This window comes from Rhinolophus sinicus, linkage group LG06 (assembly GCF_036562045.2).
Source record: "Rhinolophus sinicus isolate RSC01 linkage group LG06, ASM3656204v1, whole genome shotgun sequence".
Classification (NCBI taxonomy): Eukaryota; Metazoa; Chordata; class Mammalia; order Chiroptera; family Rhinolophidae; genus Rhinolophus; species Rhinolophus sinicus.
In genome coordinates, this window is record NC_133756.1 from 8,887,232 (window position 1) to 8,904,745 (window position 17,514).

Sequence of the window (17,514 nt, forward strand, 5' to 3'; positions counted from 1 at the left end):
CGACAGTATTCAACTGGCTCCCCCAAGGACGCCTCCAGTCTCACCTGATTTCTGATTCCAGGATGAATTCCCTGCTGGCCTCTGACCAGTCCCTCCACCTCCTGGCCAAACCCCACCCAAGCCTAGTCAGAACAGAACGACCTATTTTTAGAGTTTCCACGATTCCACAGCCTTCAGTACCCCATTACCCCACCCAATTCCAGGATCTCAGGCCTTCTGCTAAGAAAGGCATTCCCACGTCTACTTGCATCTCTGGTACACATGACACATACTTCCTGGTGTCCGCTAGTCACTCTACTCTAAATGATAACCTTCGATGGGCTTACCAAGGCTTATTGAGTCACCCCTTCAACCTTATCTTCCCAGAGTGGACAGTCACAGTTCCTTCAGCTTCCTCCCTGTCACGAAAAGCAAAGGGCAGCAAGACAGCAGGGAGGTAGGGAGGCCTCGTTTCTCTCAGGGCTCCAGTTGGATTCAGGAAACGGCTTTCCCAGGTTATGCCTCTCCACACACTTTGCCTACCAGCAGGAGCTGGTTGAAGAGATCAAGACCGCCTACCAACTAGCAGGAAGGCAGGAGCAGAGAGGGGAGCTAATGGACGGAGTGTCTCTGTGGAGTCAGGCTCTAGGCTAAGAGCTTTCCCCTCGATTACCTGGTGATGTACAATTACCTGGTGACGTATGTAGTAAATCTTCCTATTGAAGACAAGGACATAGAGAAGTGAAGTCATTGGCCCAGGTCACCCAGTTAATAAGAGGCAGAGCCCTCCTACCCCCAGCCTTGCTTGGCACTGGTAGACAGGCCTAGGTATAGGGGAAAGAGGAGGGTACCATTTGCCCACTCCTCTCACACCTCCTTAGAACCCCCACTTTCTATCCCAGACATTCAAAGTCCTCCCCCAACATTCTGGTGCCGGAGAAGTGTCGATGTAAGAAACGTCCAAACATGTAGAGAACTTTTATGAGTTTATTTGAGCCAAACTGACAACATATGCTGGGGAGCAAGATTTCAAATACTCCGGAGAAAAACAGTTTTGCAGCTTTTTTTATGCATTTGAAATTAAGGAGGGGACACCAGGAAGACTGGAGAAAGCAAGGCAGGGATTGGATTACAGGACAGTTAACAAGGTATGTGCTCTCTTAAGGGTTAATACCTCCTTTGAGGGGTGTTACTTCTGGTATTTTAAAGGCTTGTTAACCTAGATGCACAGGAACAATTGACAGGGCTGGTTTAAAACCTCTCGTTAAAGAAGTTACAGGCCTGGAGTGTGACTACCCACCAGGACCTGCCCACTTAGGAATTTATGATCAGATCAGGTTACTTTCCTTACTCTGTGAGGTTACTTTCCATAGACCCTTTTTCATCCATAGAAGCAACCCTGGGGAGGAGCAGGGGGCTGCACCCACCCTGTCAGCTGCCTGCCACTTTCACTGAATCAGCCTCAGGCCATTGTGGTGGTGGGGAGCTGGCATGGGAAGTCAAGCGGTGACAACGCAATCATCCTCCCCAGCCACTGGAGACCTGAGAGCTGCATCCCAGGCCCCAAGTGTCCACGGATGGGGGTGGGGGGGAAACAAAGAGGTCTCTGGAGATGGGAGGAAGGAGGAGGGGAGGAAGCCCTCCTGACTTTCCCACCCTCTTTCCGCCACCCTCCTCCCTCCACTGTCACAGGGGAAGAAAAGCAAAGGGCACAGTGAAATCTGGAGGGACCGACTCACTGAGGGCAGAAAAGAGCTGCAAAGCCAGCAGACGAGGGCTTGACTCCCGCACGCTCACCTTCTCTGCCTGTGACTTAGAAGGTGTCTTGGCCTCCGAACCTCAGCTTCCTCATGTATAAAAATGGAGACAATGCTCCCTGCCTTGCAGGGATATTGGGAGGATTCAATGAGATATTGTGAAGCATCCAGCCCAACACTTAGGCTGAAGGAGCTCAGTGAGCAAGCAGGTTTCCCTTTTCTGGGATCGGTCTGCCTCAGGTTCCCGAGACTAACAGTCTTTTTTCCATGGGAGAAAGCAAGTGGCGGCCCTCCAGCCCTTTTCCAAGAAGGGAACCTCCACAATCCTGGGAACTGGCTGGGCAGGAGGTGGGGCATGTCCTCACCTAAAGCGTCCAGGGTCCCAGCCTCCACTGCGGGCTCCTGGACCCTGGAGGAACCAGCAGCCATGAGATGCCCTGGGCAGCTGAACTCAGAGGAAGGCACGTGAGAGCTGGGAAAGGGCAATGCGCCTTCAGAGCCCCTGAAATGCTCGCTAGCTCACCGAATGGGAGCCCATGAAAGGGACGAGAGGCGCTCCAGGACAAGGCCAGGTGCTCGTTCTTTATCTGTGCCAAATGCGGAATCCCAACAAACTTGAGTCACTTCCCCACCCTGCACTCAGCTTTTATCAAAAAACATGTGAGCTCATGGGGGAAAGGCTTACAATTATAGAATATCAGCCTGAACCAATCCTAGGAGGTAGGTGAATGTGCTGGAAAAAATAGTAAAAGTGATGTTTGGACCCTCAGTGCTTTCTCCCACTCCCTAGCTGGAAGAGTAGAGGCAGAGCTCAGCTAAAACAAGGGCGGCGCCAGGTGCTCCCTTCCGAGTCAGCGTGCCCCCACGGGGAGAGCTGGCGCCGAGGCCAGCCTGTAACAGTTGTCTGAAGGAAGGACTTCCAGGCTCCGATAAGGCAGGGGAAGGACAGGACCCAGGCCTGGGGGCCCGACTGTTCCTTCACCCCACAGACCACAGGGATAATCAGCTCACAGAGGCAGAGCCTTCCGGCCTCTGGAGTTCAGTTCTCACCCTAAGGCCTCTTGGGGAGAGAAGGAGGAGCCAGCCCCAGGCAAGCAGCCAGGGACCACTGGGACATTGCCTCTGGAGTCTGGGCACCCCATGTCCAGGCTCTGGCTGCTGCCACTGTCCCCTGTAGAGATTTCCCCAGAGGCAATCCCTTCCATGGTGCCACCCTGTCTATCCTGTTACAGGCTGAATCATGCCCCCTCCGCCAAAACACAAAACATCCATGTTGATGCCCTAACCCCTGTACCTCTCAGAATGTGACTGTATCTGGACATAAGGCCTGTAATGGATTAAGCTAAAAGGAAGCCATTGGAGTGGGCCCTGATCCAATCTAACTGGTGTCTTTGTAAGGAGATTTGGACACAAAGAGTCACACCAGGGCCCCCTGTCCACCTGCCCCACCTTGATCTGGGACTTCCAGCCACCAGAACTGTGAGAAAATCAATTTCTGTTGTTTAAGCCACCCGGTTAGGTCTGTGGTATTTTGTTGCAGCAGCCCTAACACACGAAGACACCTCCCCTGCCTCGTCTGGCGGGTCATGAGGAGGGGTCACGGGGTCTTCGTCCTCACACACTCCCAGCTGGGCCTCACAATGGGTTCCCGCTCCGAGAGCCACAAAGTCAGGCAGGGCCCCTTCAGCTCAGTTACCCAGCTTCTACAGCCTCCTCCAGAAATCTCCCTCTGCCTGCTGTCAGTCCTGCAGTGAGCCAACCAGAGCAGGACTGTGTTAGGGACCTGTCCGAGGGTGGGGCAAAGGCGTAAAGGCCACCGTAATGAGAAGGTACCTTAAGACCAACAAACAAAGCGGGCAAGTCCATAGAATATAACAGAATTTATTATAACTTACTTATAGGCAAGTAGAGTCGAAGCGGACAGATGACCCGGCAATTCCATGCAAATTATCCTCCGCTGACAGACCCGTTACAGTACCGTGTTTCCCCAAAAATAAGACCTAGCCGGACAATCAGCTCTAATGCGTCTTTTGGAGCAAAAAGTAATGTAAGACCCTATATTATATTAAGATCCGGTCTTATATTATTTTATATATATTGTATTATTTTATTATATTAAGACCCGGTCTTACAGTACAATAAGACCGGGTTTTACATTAATTTTTGCTCCAAAAAACACATTAGAGCTGATTGTCTGGCTAGGTCTTACTTTTAGGGAAACATGGTACTTTTTGTATAGTGTAACTCAGGCACTAACGATTGACAAGACAAAGAATGAAGTCACAACAGGTGCCAAACCTCCTGGTGGTCTTGTGATAGATGACTGTTTATAATCGGTACTATGACCAGTTTGATATTTATCTCAGTTGTCATGCCATTCTAGCTGTTACTAACAAAAAATACATATTTATGGCAACGTTTTCAGGAACGCAGATAATCATCAACTAGAAAGCTTTGGAATCCTTTGCTAAGAACATAAAGGTCAGTCAAAGGTCACAACATGGCGACAGCAAGGTACAAAGATGGAATTGGTTTTGTTCACATCTACATCTGTATAGAACCCATCTGGGACTGGGGATGCCACAAGACTCCAAGACAATGAAGAAGGGCTTGGGGAGTGAGGGAGGCAAACAGCAGGCAGAGAAGCATCCAACGGCAGAGCCAAAGGGCCTCAGGCCTAAGGATCAAGGTGCCTCACCATCCCCTAGCCTCTGCCACAGCATCACCATAGGCCTCAGTTTCCCCTCTACACTCATGCACCTCCTTTTGGAGCCCAGGGAGAGACCAGGGTCTTGAAGTGTGGGTAAATCCACGGGATGGAAAAATACTTTAATCAAAATAACCAGCTCTTCCTAAGTGCTAATGAGGTGAGTCTTTGTTCCAAATGCCTTGCGTGTGCTTTCTTGTCCTCCTCACAATAACCCTATGAGGTAAGTAATATATTAGCCCCATCTGACATGAGATTGAAACACTGTCAAGTAGCTTGGCAAACGCCACACAGCCATAGTGGCAGCGCTGGGCTTTGAACCCAAGCAGTCTAACTCCAGAGCCAAGGTTCTCAGAGGGGCTAAGGCAGGGCTGGGAGCTGAACCCATCCAGGCCCCAGCATATGTCAGCGAGGCAAAAGCTGGCCAAGGACAGGCCTTTGGGGACAACAGCAGCTGAACAAGCCACCTTGTCATCAATTGACCACATTATAAACACACAGGACTCCATCTGTGGGAAAGACTGTGACCTCCTACCCTCTTACACGTGAGGAAAACAGCTTGGAGCGCATCAAAGGGGCAGAGCTATCCCAAAGCTTTATCTTTGGTCTGTGCACTGGGAAAATGAAACCGGGAAGGGGGCAGGAAAAGCAGGCTGCAGCCTCCACCACAGGCTTGAGTCCGGTGAGCCATCAGCAGAGGGGCTGTAGCTGAGCCAGCTCTGTGCCCGATGGCCAGCTGGCACTGGAGGGTGTTTCCCCCCATCAAGTCAACTGGTCTGCAGGCCAGCCGCCCATGGGTTGGTGTGATGACAAGATGCAAACTGGGAAGGGGAGGAGGGCACGGGGTGGCCGCAAGCCCAGCTTTGCCAAGAATTCCCTGTGTTATCTGGGGTGAGCCATTTCCCGCTCTGGGCCTCAGATTCCCTTTGTTAGCGTAACGAGGACCAGTGTTCTTCTATCTTCTATTTGAACTCCTTGGGGATGAGGGACAAATGAAAAGAGGGCTTCATATAAATACAAGAAATTTTACATCCGCTTCTTGATGAAATGAGGAAAGCAAAGCCTGCCCCTCTGTTTTCAAGGCTTCTTTCCACCTCACCCTTCCAGCCTACTCTACCCTCCCAGGCCTCAGCCAGAGGGAAGGCGCTAAGGGGGAAATGGAGACAAAGCAGAGACACTCCAGAAGCACCAGTCCCTCAGGCTCCAAGGCATTCAAACGCCTTCCCAGGATTTCCATATCCCACAGGGTTGGCCCAGGGGTCTGCTGAGGGTGAGGGTGAGCCCCACCTGCTGAGGGCATCAAACAGTCCCCTGGGCTCCGACCCAGGGGCCTTGCCAGGTTCCTTGGAGTGTTCCCATCCACCCTGCTGAGCTGCTGCAGAGCTTTGATCACTGCTACACGAAGGGTTTCCTGAATGCTTTCCTGAGGACATTGTTCCCCACTACAGAGTCATCAGGGTCAAATTCATCATGGGCTGTGCTGGTCCAGGTCCGACCAAGAGGGGAAAGCCAGCCCTCGGCCCAAGCCCCACTCCCCTGGGAAAAGTAAGCCAGCCATTTCTTTGAGTTTAGCTCTTTACCAGCCTCGGGGAAGGCAAAGCTGCAGCAAAACACTGCTGCCCTAAGCTCAAGGCTGCCCAGCAGCTCACACACACACACCTGGAAGCCATGCCCCTGGTCTTCCAAAGAAGCTTGTCTCCACACTCGGCCCCAATACCAGCTTCACTCCAGAATCACACTCAGGGGCCTCTTCATCCATTCAACATTTATTGGAAACGACTCTGTTCTGTACCAGGCCCTCTGTGTGGCACAGAGGTGGGTGAGATCTAGGCCCTGCCCTCTAGGAACACACAGTCTTGGGAGCAGAGACACATGCCCAGCACAGTGCCTTGCAATGCACGCTGCAGAAGAATGACACATGGCAGGAGAAGCAGGGAGGGAATGACAACCTCTGCTTAGCAGCGTGGGTACAGACCCACATTTGCTGAATCTTGTGGTGCAATAGGAGTTCACCAGGTAGCCAGCCAGTGCTCACGGAGGCCTCAGGACTTGAACAAGCGTGGCGTGCTCAGGAAATGGCAAAAACTAAGTTCTGTCCTGGGGATGATGGGAGGGAGGCTGGGCAAGCTGGTGAAGGACCTTGCATGGTACACAAGGGGCTCCGGTGGTCTTCAAGGAGTGACCTCATACAAGATGTGTTTTAAAAAGAAAATGGTGGCAGAAAGAGAGAAAAGTTTTAGGAAGAGATCAAAAATTTCGGCAAGAGATGATGAGGGCCTGAAGCAGGGAAGGGAGGTAGGGAACAGAGGAGGAATTCCAGATATAGAAGAAGTGGGTCACCACAGGCTGGTGATGGAACACATGACAGGGAGAGAAAGGGAGTCAGAAATGGCTTGAGCAACAGGACAGAGACGGACCCTCTGCCAAACACCGTGCTGGGTGCCTTACAAACGTTCTCTCTCTATCTTCAAAACTCTGTGAGGCAGGTAGAATTATTGCCATTTTACAGATGATGCTTAGAGAAGTTAAGTGACGTTCCCAGCCGCACAACTAGATTACAGAGCTAAGCTTCCAACACAGGTCAGCACTTTTACCCATCAGACTAAATGGGAAATCTAGACAGAGATGTGTAGTAGGCGGTTTCAGAGAATGATATGGCGTTCAGGGGGAAATTCACAACTACTGATAGATATTTGGGAGTCACCAAGGTAGACACAGGTGGCGGCTGAAGCCACAAGCGAGGCTAAAACTGCCCGGCAAGAAACAAGTCAAGGATGAGCTGGAAGGACATTCACACTTAGGAGAAGAGGGAGGAGAGCTGGGCCAGGACCCTGAGACGGTGCTGACGTCGAGAGAGAATTCCATGGAGAGAGCTGAATACTGCCAAAAGCGACAGTATGCTGTAGAAAAACCAGTTTGGAGAGTGCTTTGAAAACGTGTGCTATGCTACACAGCCCAGTAAAGCCCTGCTTTTATCAAATTGACATGGCAGCCAGTCTGAATGAGGGTATGAGATTTGTAATAATACAAAGGCTTTTAGGCAAGATGGCTTTACCACTGTGGTGGGGGCGGCGGAGAGCCAGCAGCAAGGGGCGAGGGGAGTGCAGGGATGGGGCTGGGGGGGCTTAAGGAACTCGGTTTAAACAAAGAACAAAACACTTTGAAGACTGCATCCAGAAGCCAAAAACGGAGGGCCAGGCAGTAAGGTTACGTGGATTCCTCCAGGTCACTCGGCAGCTCAGGCCTTGAAGCGAACAGAAACAGATGGGGAGCCAGGGGTGGAGGTGAGGACGCAAGGGCAGCGGAGCGCAGGGATGCCGGTAAAGGTCTTCCAAAATCTCAACTATTTGGAAATTTTAGACAAAAACAAAGCCAGGCTTTACCTTTGTATCATGTAAAAAGGATGTGATAGATAACAAATGTTAACACATTTAATTCAAAAAGAACAAACTGTTTTTAAGTACATGAGGCACCGCTGGAACTGACGCACTAATTCCTAATTACTCCTCTTTGCTCTGGAAACTAACTGCCCAAAGACTTCTACTTCGCAAATACTTTGAGACTGTGCACAGACAAGGAATAAAAGAGCATCTATTTCTATTTCATTATTCAAACTGGCTGCCATCTCAATTTGATAAAAGCAAGGCTTTACTGGGCTGTATAGCATAGCGCATGTTTTCAAAGCACTCGCTAAACTGGTTTGTCTCACTCTTTTTACACTATCAGCAGGGAACACATTAGTGCCATTTGGCAGGTGGGGACACCAAGACCAGGAGAGATGAAGGGGCATGTCTCAGGTCACCTTGATTCTCCTGCTTCAGCCCAAGGCTCTTTCCTCTACCCATTCCCGCCACGACAGGCTTGGGCATCCTGCAAACACCTTGCCCCCCACTTCTCATCTGTGACCTTGTAGACAGCACCAGTGGAACTATTACTTAGCAACTCAGGTCTGAAGCTTGCAACTCCCCGGTCACAAGGCAGTCTTTCCTATAAAACACCCCTAAGAAGCCCTCAACCACCAGGCCTGTGAGGGTCCCTGGGACTGCTCTCCCAGCCAAGGCCGTTCCAGCCTCCGCATCCCTGCCTCATCAGGATCACAAGGATACACGCAACTATGACAGGAAATGGAGGCTTTTCTTGCAATAAAATTAAAGCGGTTACCATTTATTGAGCACCTACTGGTTGCCATGGGCGCTGTTAGGAACTGGAACTTTGCATGTTACCTTCTTCTGACAACAACGCAGCAATAGGTATTCTTATCCCTGTTTTACAGATGAGGATACTGAGGCTTGGACAGGCTAAGTGGCTTGCCCAAGGTCATTCAGCTAGTGGTTAAGGCATTCATAACTCAAGTCTTCAGACTCTAGAACCCACTTTATTTTTACTCTATCACAATACCCTGGCTCACCACTCTGCAAGTGCCTAGGGACGCACGCCAAAGTGCAAAAGGAAAAGTGAAGCAAGACAGGAGCTTTTTCATGTCATTGCCTGGCTCCCAAGTGACTCTAGGGAGGCTGATCTCACGGTGTTTCACTCGGCTGACAGCCCCAGCAGCCCGGGACCCTGGGAAGCTGACAAAGGCTCCCTGGCAGGCGTGTCCTGGCAGCTGCCCAACTGACTTGTGCTAACACAGCAACAGGCACAGGAAAGGCGCCAGAGAGAATGGAAAAGCACCAGACACTGGGCCACTGAGGGGACAGAAGTGATTCCTGCCGTGCTCTAAAGCCACCACCATCACCGGGGCGGGAAGACATCCAAGGTACAACAAGCAGAAAGGCCCAAGCGCATCCACTTACTAAGCTGTTTCAGTGAATCATGACTTTGGGCCAGTCCAAGAGAGGGCCACCTGCCTCCACAGTGAATCAGCAACATGGAAGAAAACCAATGCAGGCCCCGGTGCGTCCCAGCAGCCTTGGCCTGCCGCTGCCCACAGGCACATGAACCCTGCTCCTTAATGTCCGCTCGCAGGGGCAAGGGAGCATGCACGGTCTTAGGGAGCCACAGCAGCCGCGGATCCTAGCCAGCCCGTGGGAAGAAAGCTAACAGAGTATTAATAGACTGGCTGGAGGCAGAAATTCAGTGAGGGCAAGCCCTAGGAAATGAAATTACTTAACAGGGGCACAATGAAAGCGAGACTGGAAGAAGGGAGCAATTTAGATTTCCAAAGAGAGGGCTTTCTCAGTCAGGCACTGGGAGGAAGGTACACAGGCAGGGTTATTCTAAAACATCTGAAAGACCAAAAATGTCAGTCTATGGAAAACGTTTTTTGGTATTGTGTCTGTAGCTCTTGGGTCCTCTAATGTTTTGCTTAGGCTAATATTACGCTACATATGTGCAGGACGCTTAAAAGTGTTTCAAGGGAACCACTCCTGGGATCTAATATTTGCCACAAATTTTTAGGCTGCTATATAAAATTTGCAAATTGGCAGCCACTAGGTCAAATTAACCCCATGGGTATGCTGGCATGCTAAGAACTTTTTAAAAAATGAAATATCAACATTTAAAAATCAGATTATACACACACACACACACACAAATGCACAAACATCTAAATTTCTAGCATCTTTAGAAGAAAACCTGAAAAAAAATCCGGTATCACTGCTGAATAGCGACTGCCCCCTTTGGGCAGGCCTGTACTTTCCAGTTCTTGTCCTGGCCAACTGATTTAAGCCACCTGACCGACCCTTGAAAGCACTGGTTTGCTACTCCCTTAGGCCCAGTGAAGGGATGCCGGGCTTGCTCATGCTCAGCACAGCCACAGAGTGGCAGCACTGGTCTGTCAGTGAGGCTTGTCCATCAGCCAGAGCCCGCACCCAAGCTGAGCTTGGCATATCCTTTTGGAACCAGAAATCCCATCCTTTCTTCTGCGCAGACACTCCTTCCCCACACGCCCCATCAGATTTATTCCCTGAGAAGCAGCAGCAGCTCATGTCAACATTCCCAGTGGGGCTCAGCGACTAGGGGGAAGCCACCGATTTGAATTGAACCCTTCTTCTCTCTGGCCACCACCTGCCACATCCTCCCAGCTCCTGTCACTCCACAGCCAGTGTCTCTACCTGTTCAGGAATTTTACCTTCACCACCTGATAATACTATCAGGCCTCAAGTCTTGAGATACAAAGTGGGGCAAACACCCTCCCCCCTTTTAAAGGCATTTTGTTCTTCACCAAATGCTCATCACTTGCCTTTGCTCACTTAGGGTTAGGTCAGTCGACTGATTCCGGTCAAGATGGCGCAGTAAGTAAACGCTGTGCTCTCGATCACATCAAAATTACAATAAAACTAGAACCACCACCAGTGAGAATCACTAAAGTCTTGCTAAACCAAAGTCATGCAACTAAGGACATAACAAAAGAAGCCACATCAAGACTGGTAGGAGGGCCAGAGATGCAGAACGGGCTGGTCCAACACCCACATGTGACCATTAAAAATCAGGAGGGATAGCTCAACTGCGGAGGTTCCCCCAGAAGGAGTAAGGGGTCTCAGCCCCACACCAGGGTTCCAGTGCTGGGGAGAGAAGGCCCCGTAACTTCTGGCTGTGAAAAACAGCAGAAATTGTGGCTGAGTGGGATGGAGGGCAGCTGGAGTCCCAGGCGCTCCTTTTGAATGGCCCATACACGGACTTACTCATCGACAGATTCACTTGCTCTGAGCTCCAGCGCTGGGGCAGCAGCTCGAAAGGTGAAAGAGACATACACAGAGGAACTGAGTCATCTGACTTCAGGACGAGGGCTGGAGGGGCAGCTTTCTCCAGATCAGAGGAACTGGCAGAAGCCATTGTTTCTCTGTTGATCCCTCCCCTTCCGGCGTGCAGACACAGGCAGCCGCAGCCACCATATCTGAATCTTCATTAAGATAATTAACACCATTGGCTCTCCCTGGTGAATCTAAGACCACGCTCCACCCAACTGTCGGGCAGACCCAAGACGCTTCCAGTGGCTTTTTCATGCAAACCACGTGCCTTGGCTCATGCTGCAGACTTTTCCAACGTCTCTCAAAGGTTCACAAAACTGAAACAAGCAGCATCTGGCTTCAGCATGTCCAGTACCCCTGGCCGAGTAGCCCTAAGCCCAGCACTAGCTGCAGCCAACCTTGGTTTGTGGCTTGCCCTCTCAAGGCACCTCCAAGCATTGCGTGGGTGGCGGCCAGCTGTGGATTGCTTTGAGGCTCATGCCAGGTGGCCTCAGGCAGGGCACAGGCTGCGGCTGAACTTGGCCTGCAGCAGGTCCCCTCCCAGGTGGCCCTGGGGCTGGCACACCGAGTGCCAGCTTCAAACTGAGCTGGAGTATCACCCAGTCGCCTCCAAGGACGATACACCCAAAAGGCACACTGGACAGGGACCAGAGCCCTGCTAGCGAATCCTGCTTTGTAGGGTCAGATTCTCCACAACAGCTCCTTAACTGTAGTCATGGTCAGTCCTCACAACCAATAAGCCCGAGGGTCAGTCCTAAGCAACCAAGGCTCAACTATAACAGGAGGAAACACACAACCAACACAAGGAACACACCTGGAGCATCCAGCTCTAGTGACCAGGGAGCCTATGTCACTGGGCCCCACAGGACACATACTACATAAGGCCACTCTACTAAGACCAGGAGGCATAGCAGCTCTACCTAATACATAGAAATATACACAGGGAGGCAGCCAAAATGGGGAGACAAAGAAACATGTCCCAAATAAAAGAACAGAACAAAGAAAACAAAAAGAACAAGTCAGAAATAAAGAATGCAATAACTGAAATGAAGAATACATTACAGGGAATGAACAGATCAGATGAAGCAGAGAATCCAATCAGCGATTTAGAAGATAAGGTAGCAGAAAACACCCAAACAGAACAGCAAAAAGAAAAAAGAATCCAAAAACATGAAGGCAGTTTAAGGGGCCTCTGGGACAAAATCAAGTGCACCAACATTCACATCACAGAGGTACCAAAAGGAAAAGAGAATGAGGAATTGAAAACCTACTTGAAGAAATAATGACAGAAAACTTCCCTAACCTGGTGAAGGAAATAGATATTCAAGCCCAGGAAATGCAGAGCCCCAAACATGATGAACCCAAAGAGGCCCACACCAAGATACATCATAATTAAAATATCAGAGGTTAAAGACAAAGAGAGACTCTTAAAAGCACCAGGAGAAAAGCAGTTCGTTTCCTACAAGGGAGTTTCCATAAGACTGAGAGCTGATTTCTCAACAGAAACTTTGCAGGACAGAAGGTATTGGCAGGAAATATTTAAAGTGATTAAGGAGTTCATCACCACCAAACCAATATTACAAGGAATCTCACAGAGACTTAAGACATAAATAAATAAATAATATGAATAATAAAATGGCAATAACTACATATCTATCAATAATTACTTTAAATGCAAATGGATTAAATGCTCGGATCAAAAACATAGGGTGGTAAAATGGATAAGATAACAAGATCCATACATACGCTGCCTACAAGAGACTCACTTCATATCCAAAGACACACACAGACTGAAAGTAAAGGCATAGAAAAAGTTATTTCAGGCCAGCCCGGTGGCTCAGGCAGTTGGAGCTCCGTGTTCCTAACTCCAAAGGCTGCCAGTTCGATTCCCACATGCGCCAGTGGGCTCTCAACCACAAGGTTGCCAGTTCAATTCCTCGAGTCCCGCAAGGGATGGTGGGCTCTGACCCCTGCAACTAAGATTGAACAGAGCACCTTGAGCTGAGCTGCCTCCCGGATGGCTCAGTTGTTGGTTGGAGCATGGGCTCTCAACCACAAGGTTGCCAGTTTGATTCCTCGAGTCCCACAAGGGATAGTGGGCAGTGCTCCCTGCAACTAAGATTGAACACGGCACCGCAAGGGATGGTGGGCTGTGCCCCCTGCAACTAGAAACGGCAACTGGACCTGGAGCTGAGCTGTGCCCTCCACAACTAAGACTGAAAGAACAACTTGAAGCTGAACAGCACCCTCCACAACTGAGATTGAAAGGACAACAACTTGACTTGGAAAAAAGTCCTGGAAGTACACACTGTCCCCCAATAAAGTCCTGTTCCCTTCCCCAATAAAAAAATCTTAAAAAAAAAAAAAAAAGTTATTTCATGAAAATGGAAAAAAAAAAAATACCTGAAGTAGCAATACTTATACCAGACAAAACTGACTTTAAAACACAGGTTATAACAAGGGACAAAGAAGGACCTAGTAATCCCACTTCTGGGTATCCAAAGAAACCCAAAACGCTACTTTGAGGAGACGTGTTTATCCCTACATTCATTGCAGCACTATTTATAATAGCCAAGATGTGAAGGCAGCCTGGGAGTCCCTGAATGGATGAATAAGAGGTGGTACATATACACAATGGAATATTACTCAGCTATTAGAAAGAATGAAATCTTGCCATCTGCGACAACATGGATGGACTGTGCTGAGTGTAGTAAGTCAGACAGCAAAAAACAAATGTCATTTGATTTCACTTATAAGTGGAATCTAAAGAACAAAATAAACGAACAAAACAGAAAGAAACAGACACAGAGAACACTCTGACAGTTGCCAGATGAGAGGGAGTTGGGGGTGGGTGAAAAAGGGGAAGGGATTAGGAAGTACAAATTTGTTGTTACACAGCAGTCATGGGGATGTAGGGTACAGCATAAGGAATATAGTCAACGATATGTAATAACTATGTGGGTGAAAGATAGTAGTTGGGATCAAGGTTAAAAACGGTGCAAGGATTAAGAAATGCAAATTGGCAGTTATAAAATAGTCATGGGCATGTAAAGTAAAGCATAGGGAATAGTCAATAACATGGTAATAACCATGGATCACTCTTAAATTATATCAATGTCTACCCACTATGCTATATGTCTAATGTAATGTACAGCATGGGGAATAGAATCAATAATATTGTGATAGCATGGTATAGTGTCAGACGGTTGCTGGACTTATGGTGACCACTTCTTTAGGTACATAAATGTTGAATAACTATGATGTACCCCTGAAACTAATATAATATTGTATGTTAGCTATATTTTAATAAATATCTTTTGTAAGGGGTGGCCAGTTAGCTCAGGTTGTTAGCCCAGTGCTCTTAACAGCAAGGTTGCCTGTTTGATCCCCACATGGGCCACTGTGAGCTGCGCCCTCCACAACTAGATTGAAACAACTGCTTGACTTGGAGCTGATGAGTCCTGGAAAAACACATTTCAAATAAATAAAAGTTTGAAGGAAAAAGAAAAGTCAACTTCATGAGACTATAGGTTCTTCTGCCTCTTCCTGCCCTCTGCTCTCACTCCCCTTCCAACCTCACCAGCAGCAGCCTAAGTGGTAGCTTTCAGTATAAACCCCTACAGCCTTTTAGGAAAGACATTGGTATTATGTATCAAGAACCTTAAAAAAAAAGAACCTTAAAACTGCTCATCCCATTTCATCCAAAATGCCATTTGCTATTCCTACCATTTAGTCTGAAATGCAGGAAAAGCCTTACGTAAGATATTCATTGCACTATTTATACTAGTGAATAATCAGAAATAACCCAAATGTCCAGCAATAGGGAAACTGTTAAAAACAAACTATACTGTTTTTCCACTTGATGGGCAATTATGCAGCTATTAAAAACAATTAAGATTACGAAGACCGTGTGATAAGAAATGGTTATATGAAACACTATGTGAAAAAAATACAAAATTAAATAGACAGTAATGATAACTATCTAAAAATAAAACAGTGTGAGAATTAGAGAAAGATAACAAAATGTTAACTCTGTAGTTGTACTAGAGCCCTGGGACTATGGGTGATTTTTTTAAAAATCCCTACCAAATGTTCTTTAATGTACATGTACTGCTTTTACAGGGAAAAGTACGAGAGAGAGAGAGAGAGAGAGAGAGAGAGAGAGAGAGAGAGAGAGAGAGAGAGAGAGAGAGAGAGAGAGAGAGACAGAGAGAGAGACAGAGAGAGAAAGAGGAAAACTGGAAAATGTGATAGCAACTGTTAAGCTTCCTGGTCTACTAACTTAGCCTTTGAAAGGTACACTAAGCCTCTCATTATCATGATAGAAAGGCTCTTGAGACCTGCACCTCCAGGACTTACCACCTCCAGGATCCAAAGCCACCACACTGGTAAAACAAAGCTCCCAGGGTTCCAGAGACCTTAAAGGCCAATGTTATTCTACCCTGGAATGCCTGCACTTGCATTAACTCCTAAGGAGACCCCAAGCACCGCCTGGAAGATAGGATTAGATCAGTATGGTTCTCAGGTGCCACTTTAATGAAGTTTTGCACTATACAGTGATAGGGGGTGAAAGATGGTGAGTTTTTGAGCAAATTCACCTGCATCAAGGTGAATAGCCTGGGCTTCCAAGAACAGAAAAATGCTCTCCTTCCGCCTGGAATCCTCTTTCTAAGATGATAGGACAGGATTTCAGGAAGAGTGAGCACAAAGGACAGGGTAAACTAGTGAAGGGAGACAGGTAGATTTTTGAATTCTTCCCATGCAAACAGGAACTAGACATGTGGTATCCCTCCTAAGAAAACACCCCAATCCCAGCTAGTTCCGCCTGAGGCCAAAATGCCTCCCCATGGAGACTGACAGCCGACGTTCATTTCATAACACTCCTCCCAGCAGTGTACCCAGAGGTGCAGAAGCCTGGGCAGCTGTGGCCAGTATACAACAGATGCAGCCTGCAGGACAACACCCTCCAAGGCCTCCTCTTCACTGGCCCCTCAGCTGCTAGTGTATCTGCCTGGCCACAGAAGAGCAGCCAGTATGTACGTGGCAGGAAGGGCCAGAATAAGCAACAAAGCAAATGTGATGTGGGTTCTAGATGCTGGGTCAACATGGTGGCGAGACGAGTCACAGCCTACAGAAGGACCCATATGTCCCTGTCTCCTCCATTAGTTCTTCTCTGGGCGGTTTCTGTTCAGGACAGCTTTAGGGGCAAATTCCAGCTTGTCCTTGAGGCTCACCACCTGGGTGTGGTCTTTGCCTAGCAGCTCATCCAACTTGCGGTCTTCCCGGCGCTCTGAGATGCTCTTCTCCTCCTCCACAGGCTGGGGATCCTTTCCCCGGATGAACCATTCCAGGTGGTAGCCCACAGCCCCGACCACGAAGGCCACAGGAAATGTGACATAGGGCGCATAGGTACGTACCACGGTCCAAAACACAGGCCACATGACATCTGCAGAGGAGCACAAGGCAGCATTAGGGGGACACCAGCACCCTTTCCCCACCAAACAGGGACAACCTACCAGGGCTCTCCACTTACCAGGCAGCCTGGTACAATTTACATCCACCCCATGCAGAGTAATGCAAGAGGGTACCTTGCTTTATGCAACAGTTGGGCCCCTGACACAATCTAGGAAATTTCAAAAGATTCAATTGTTAGAGAAGGGGAGAAGACTCTCCATTTTATATACTATACTTTGATAATTATGCAACCAGGTGTGGCAGAGTTCCCCATGAGGAGACCTCTGGGCCTCACCTAATAAAGCTTCAAGCCTGTTGTTGACCTCCGGCCCTCCCTCCACAGTTTGCAAACCTTTTAAGAATGGGAAAGAAGGCTTTCTCTGCTTCACACATTTGTCTCCATGAGCACAGCCAGTCACCCTCTCCCCACCACCCACAATCCCATTGCGGGTCTACTGGCTCCAGGATAATGAGTAGTTCCTTTGCTTCACTTCAAGTATAAGCATATTTCAGCAGCCAAAACCCTAATTGGTCACCCAAGTATTCTGGATTTTAGATAGATAAGCAGACAACAGTTTTTCCCTACTGTGAACTTGATTTTTCTAACAATGACTCAAACCTATACTTTACAAATCTGCTGGCCAAACCACTTTTTTTTCTTTTTTTTAAATTTATTGGGGTGACAATTGTTAGTAAAATTACACAGATTTCAGGTGTACAATTCTGTATTACATCATCTATAAATCCCATTGTGTGTTCACCACCCAGAGTCAGTTCTCCTTCCATCACCATATATTTGACCAAACCACTTTCAAAATACACTCTCTTCAGTAAAACCTATATACTCACATTTGCATAATAAGCTCCTAAAAATATGACCAACCCATTACATATATACTCTGGACACACTAGGACTTGAAAATTC

The 17,514-nt window shown here is 48.3% G+C and overlaps 2 protein-coding genes across 6 annotated transcripts in view; both read right to left on the reverse strand.

Moving 5' to 3' along the window:
* Positions 1-15,648: 15,648 nt before the first annotated feature.
* On the reverse strand, positions 15,649-16,576 carry SMIM12 (small integral membrane protein 12). Its single transcript, XM_019730099.2, has one exon. The coding sequence runs from the start codon at positions 16,574-16,576 to the stop codon at positions 16,298-16,300; it is 279 nt and encodes a 92-aa protein (XP_019585658.1). The 3' UTR covers positions 15,649-16,297.
* The window catches only part of DLGAP3 (DLG associated protein 3), a 65,714-nt gene continuing 63,848 nt past the window's right edge, over positions 15,649-17,514 (reverse strand). For all 5 annotated transcript variants that reach the window (XM_074334365.1, XM_074334364.1, XM_074334362.1 and 2 more), the window contains 2 exons: positions 16,669-16,758; positions 15,649-16,581 (listed from right to left, as the gene is read on the reverse strand). The gene's annotated coding sequence lies outside the window, so the exon portion shown is untranslated. The remainder of the gene's footprint in view (positions 16,582-16,668; positions 16,759-17,514) is intronic.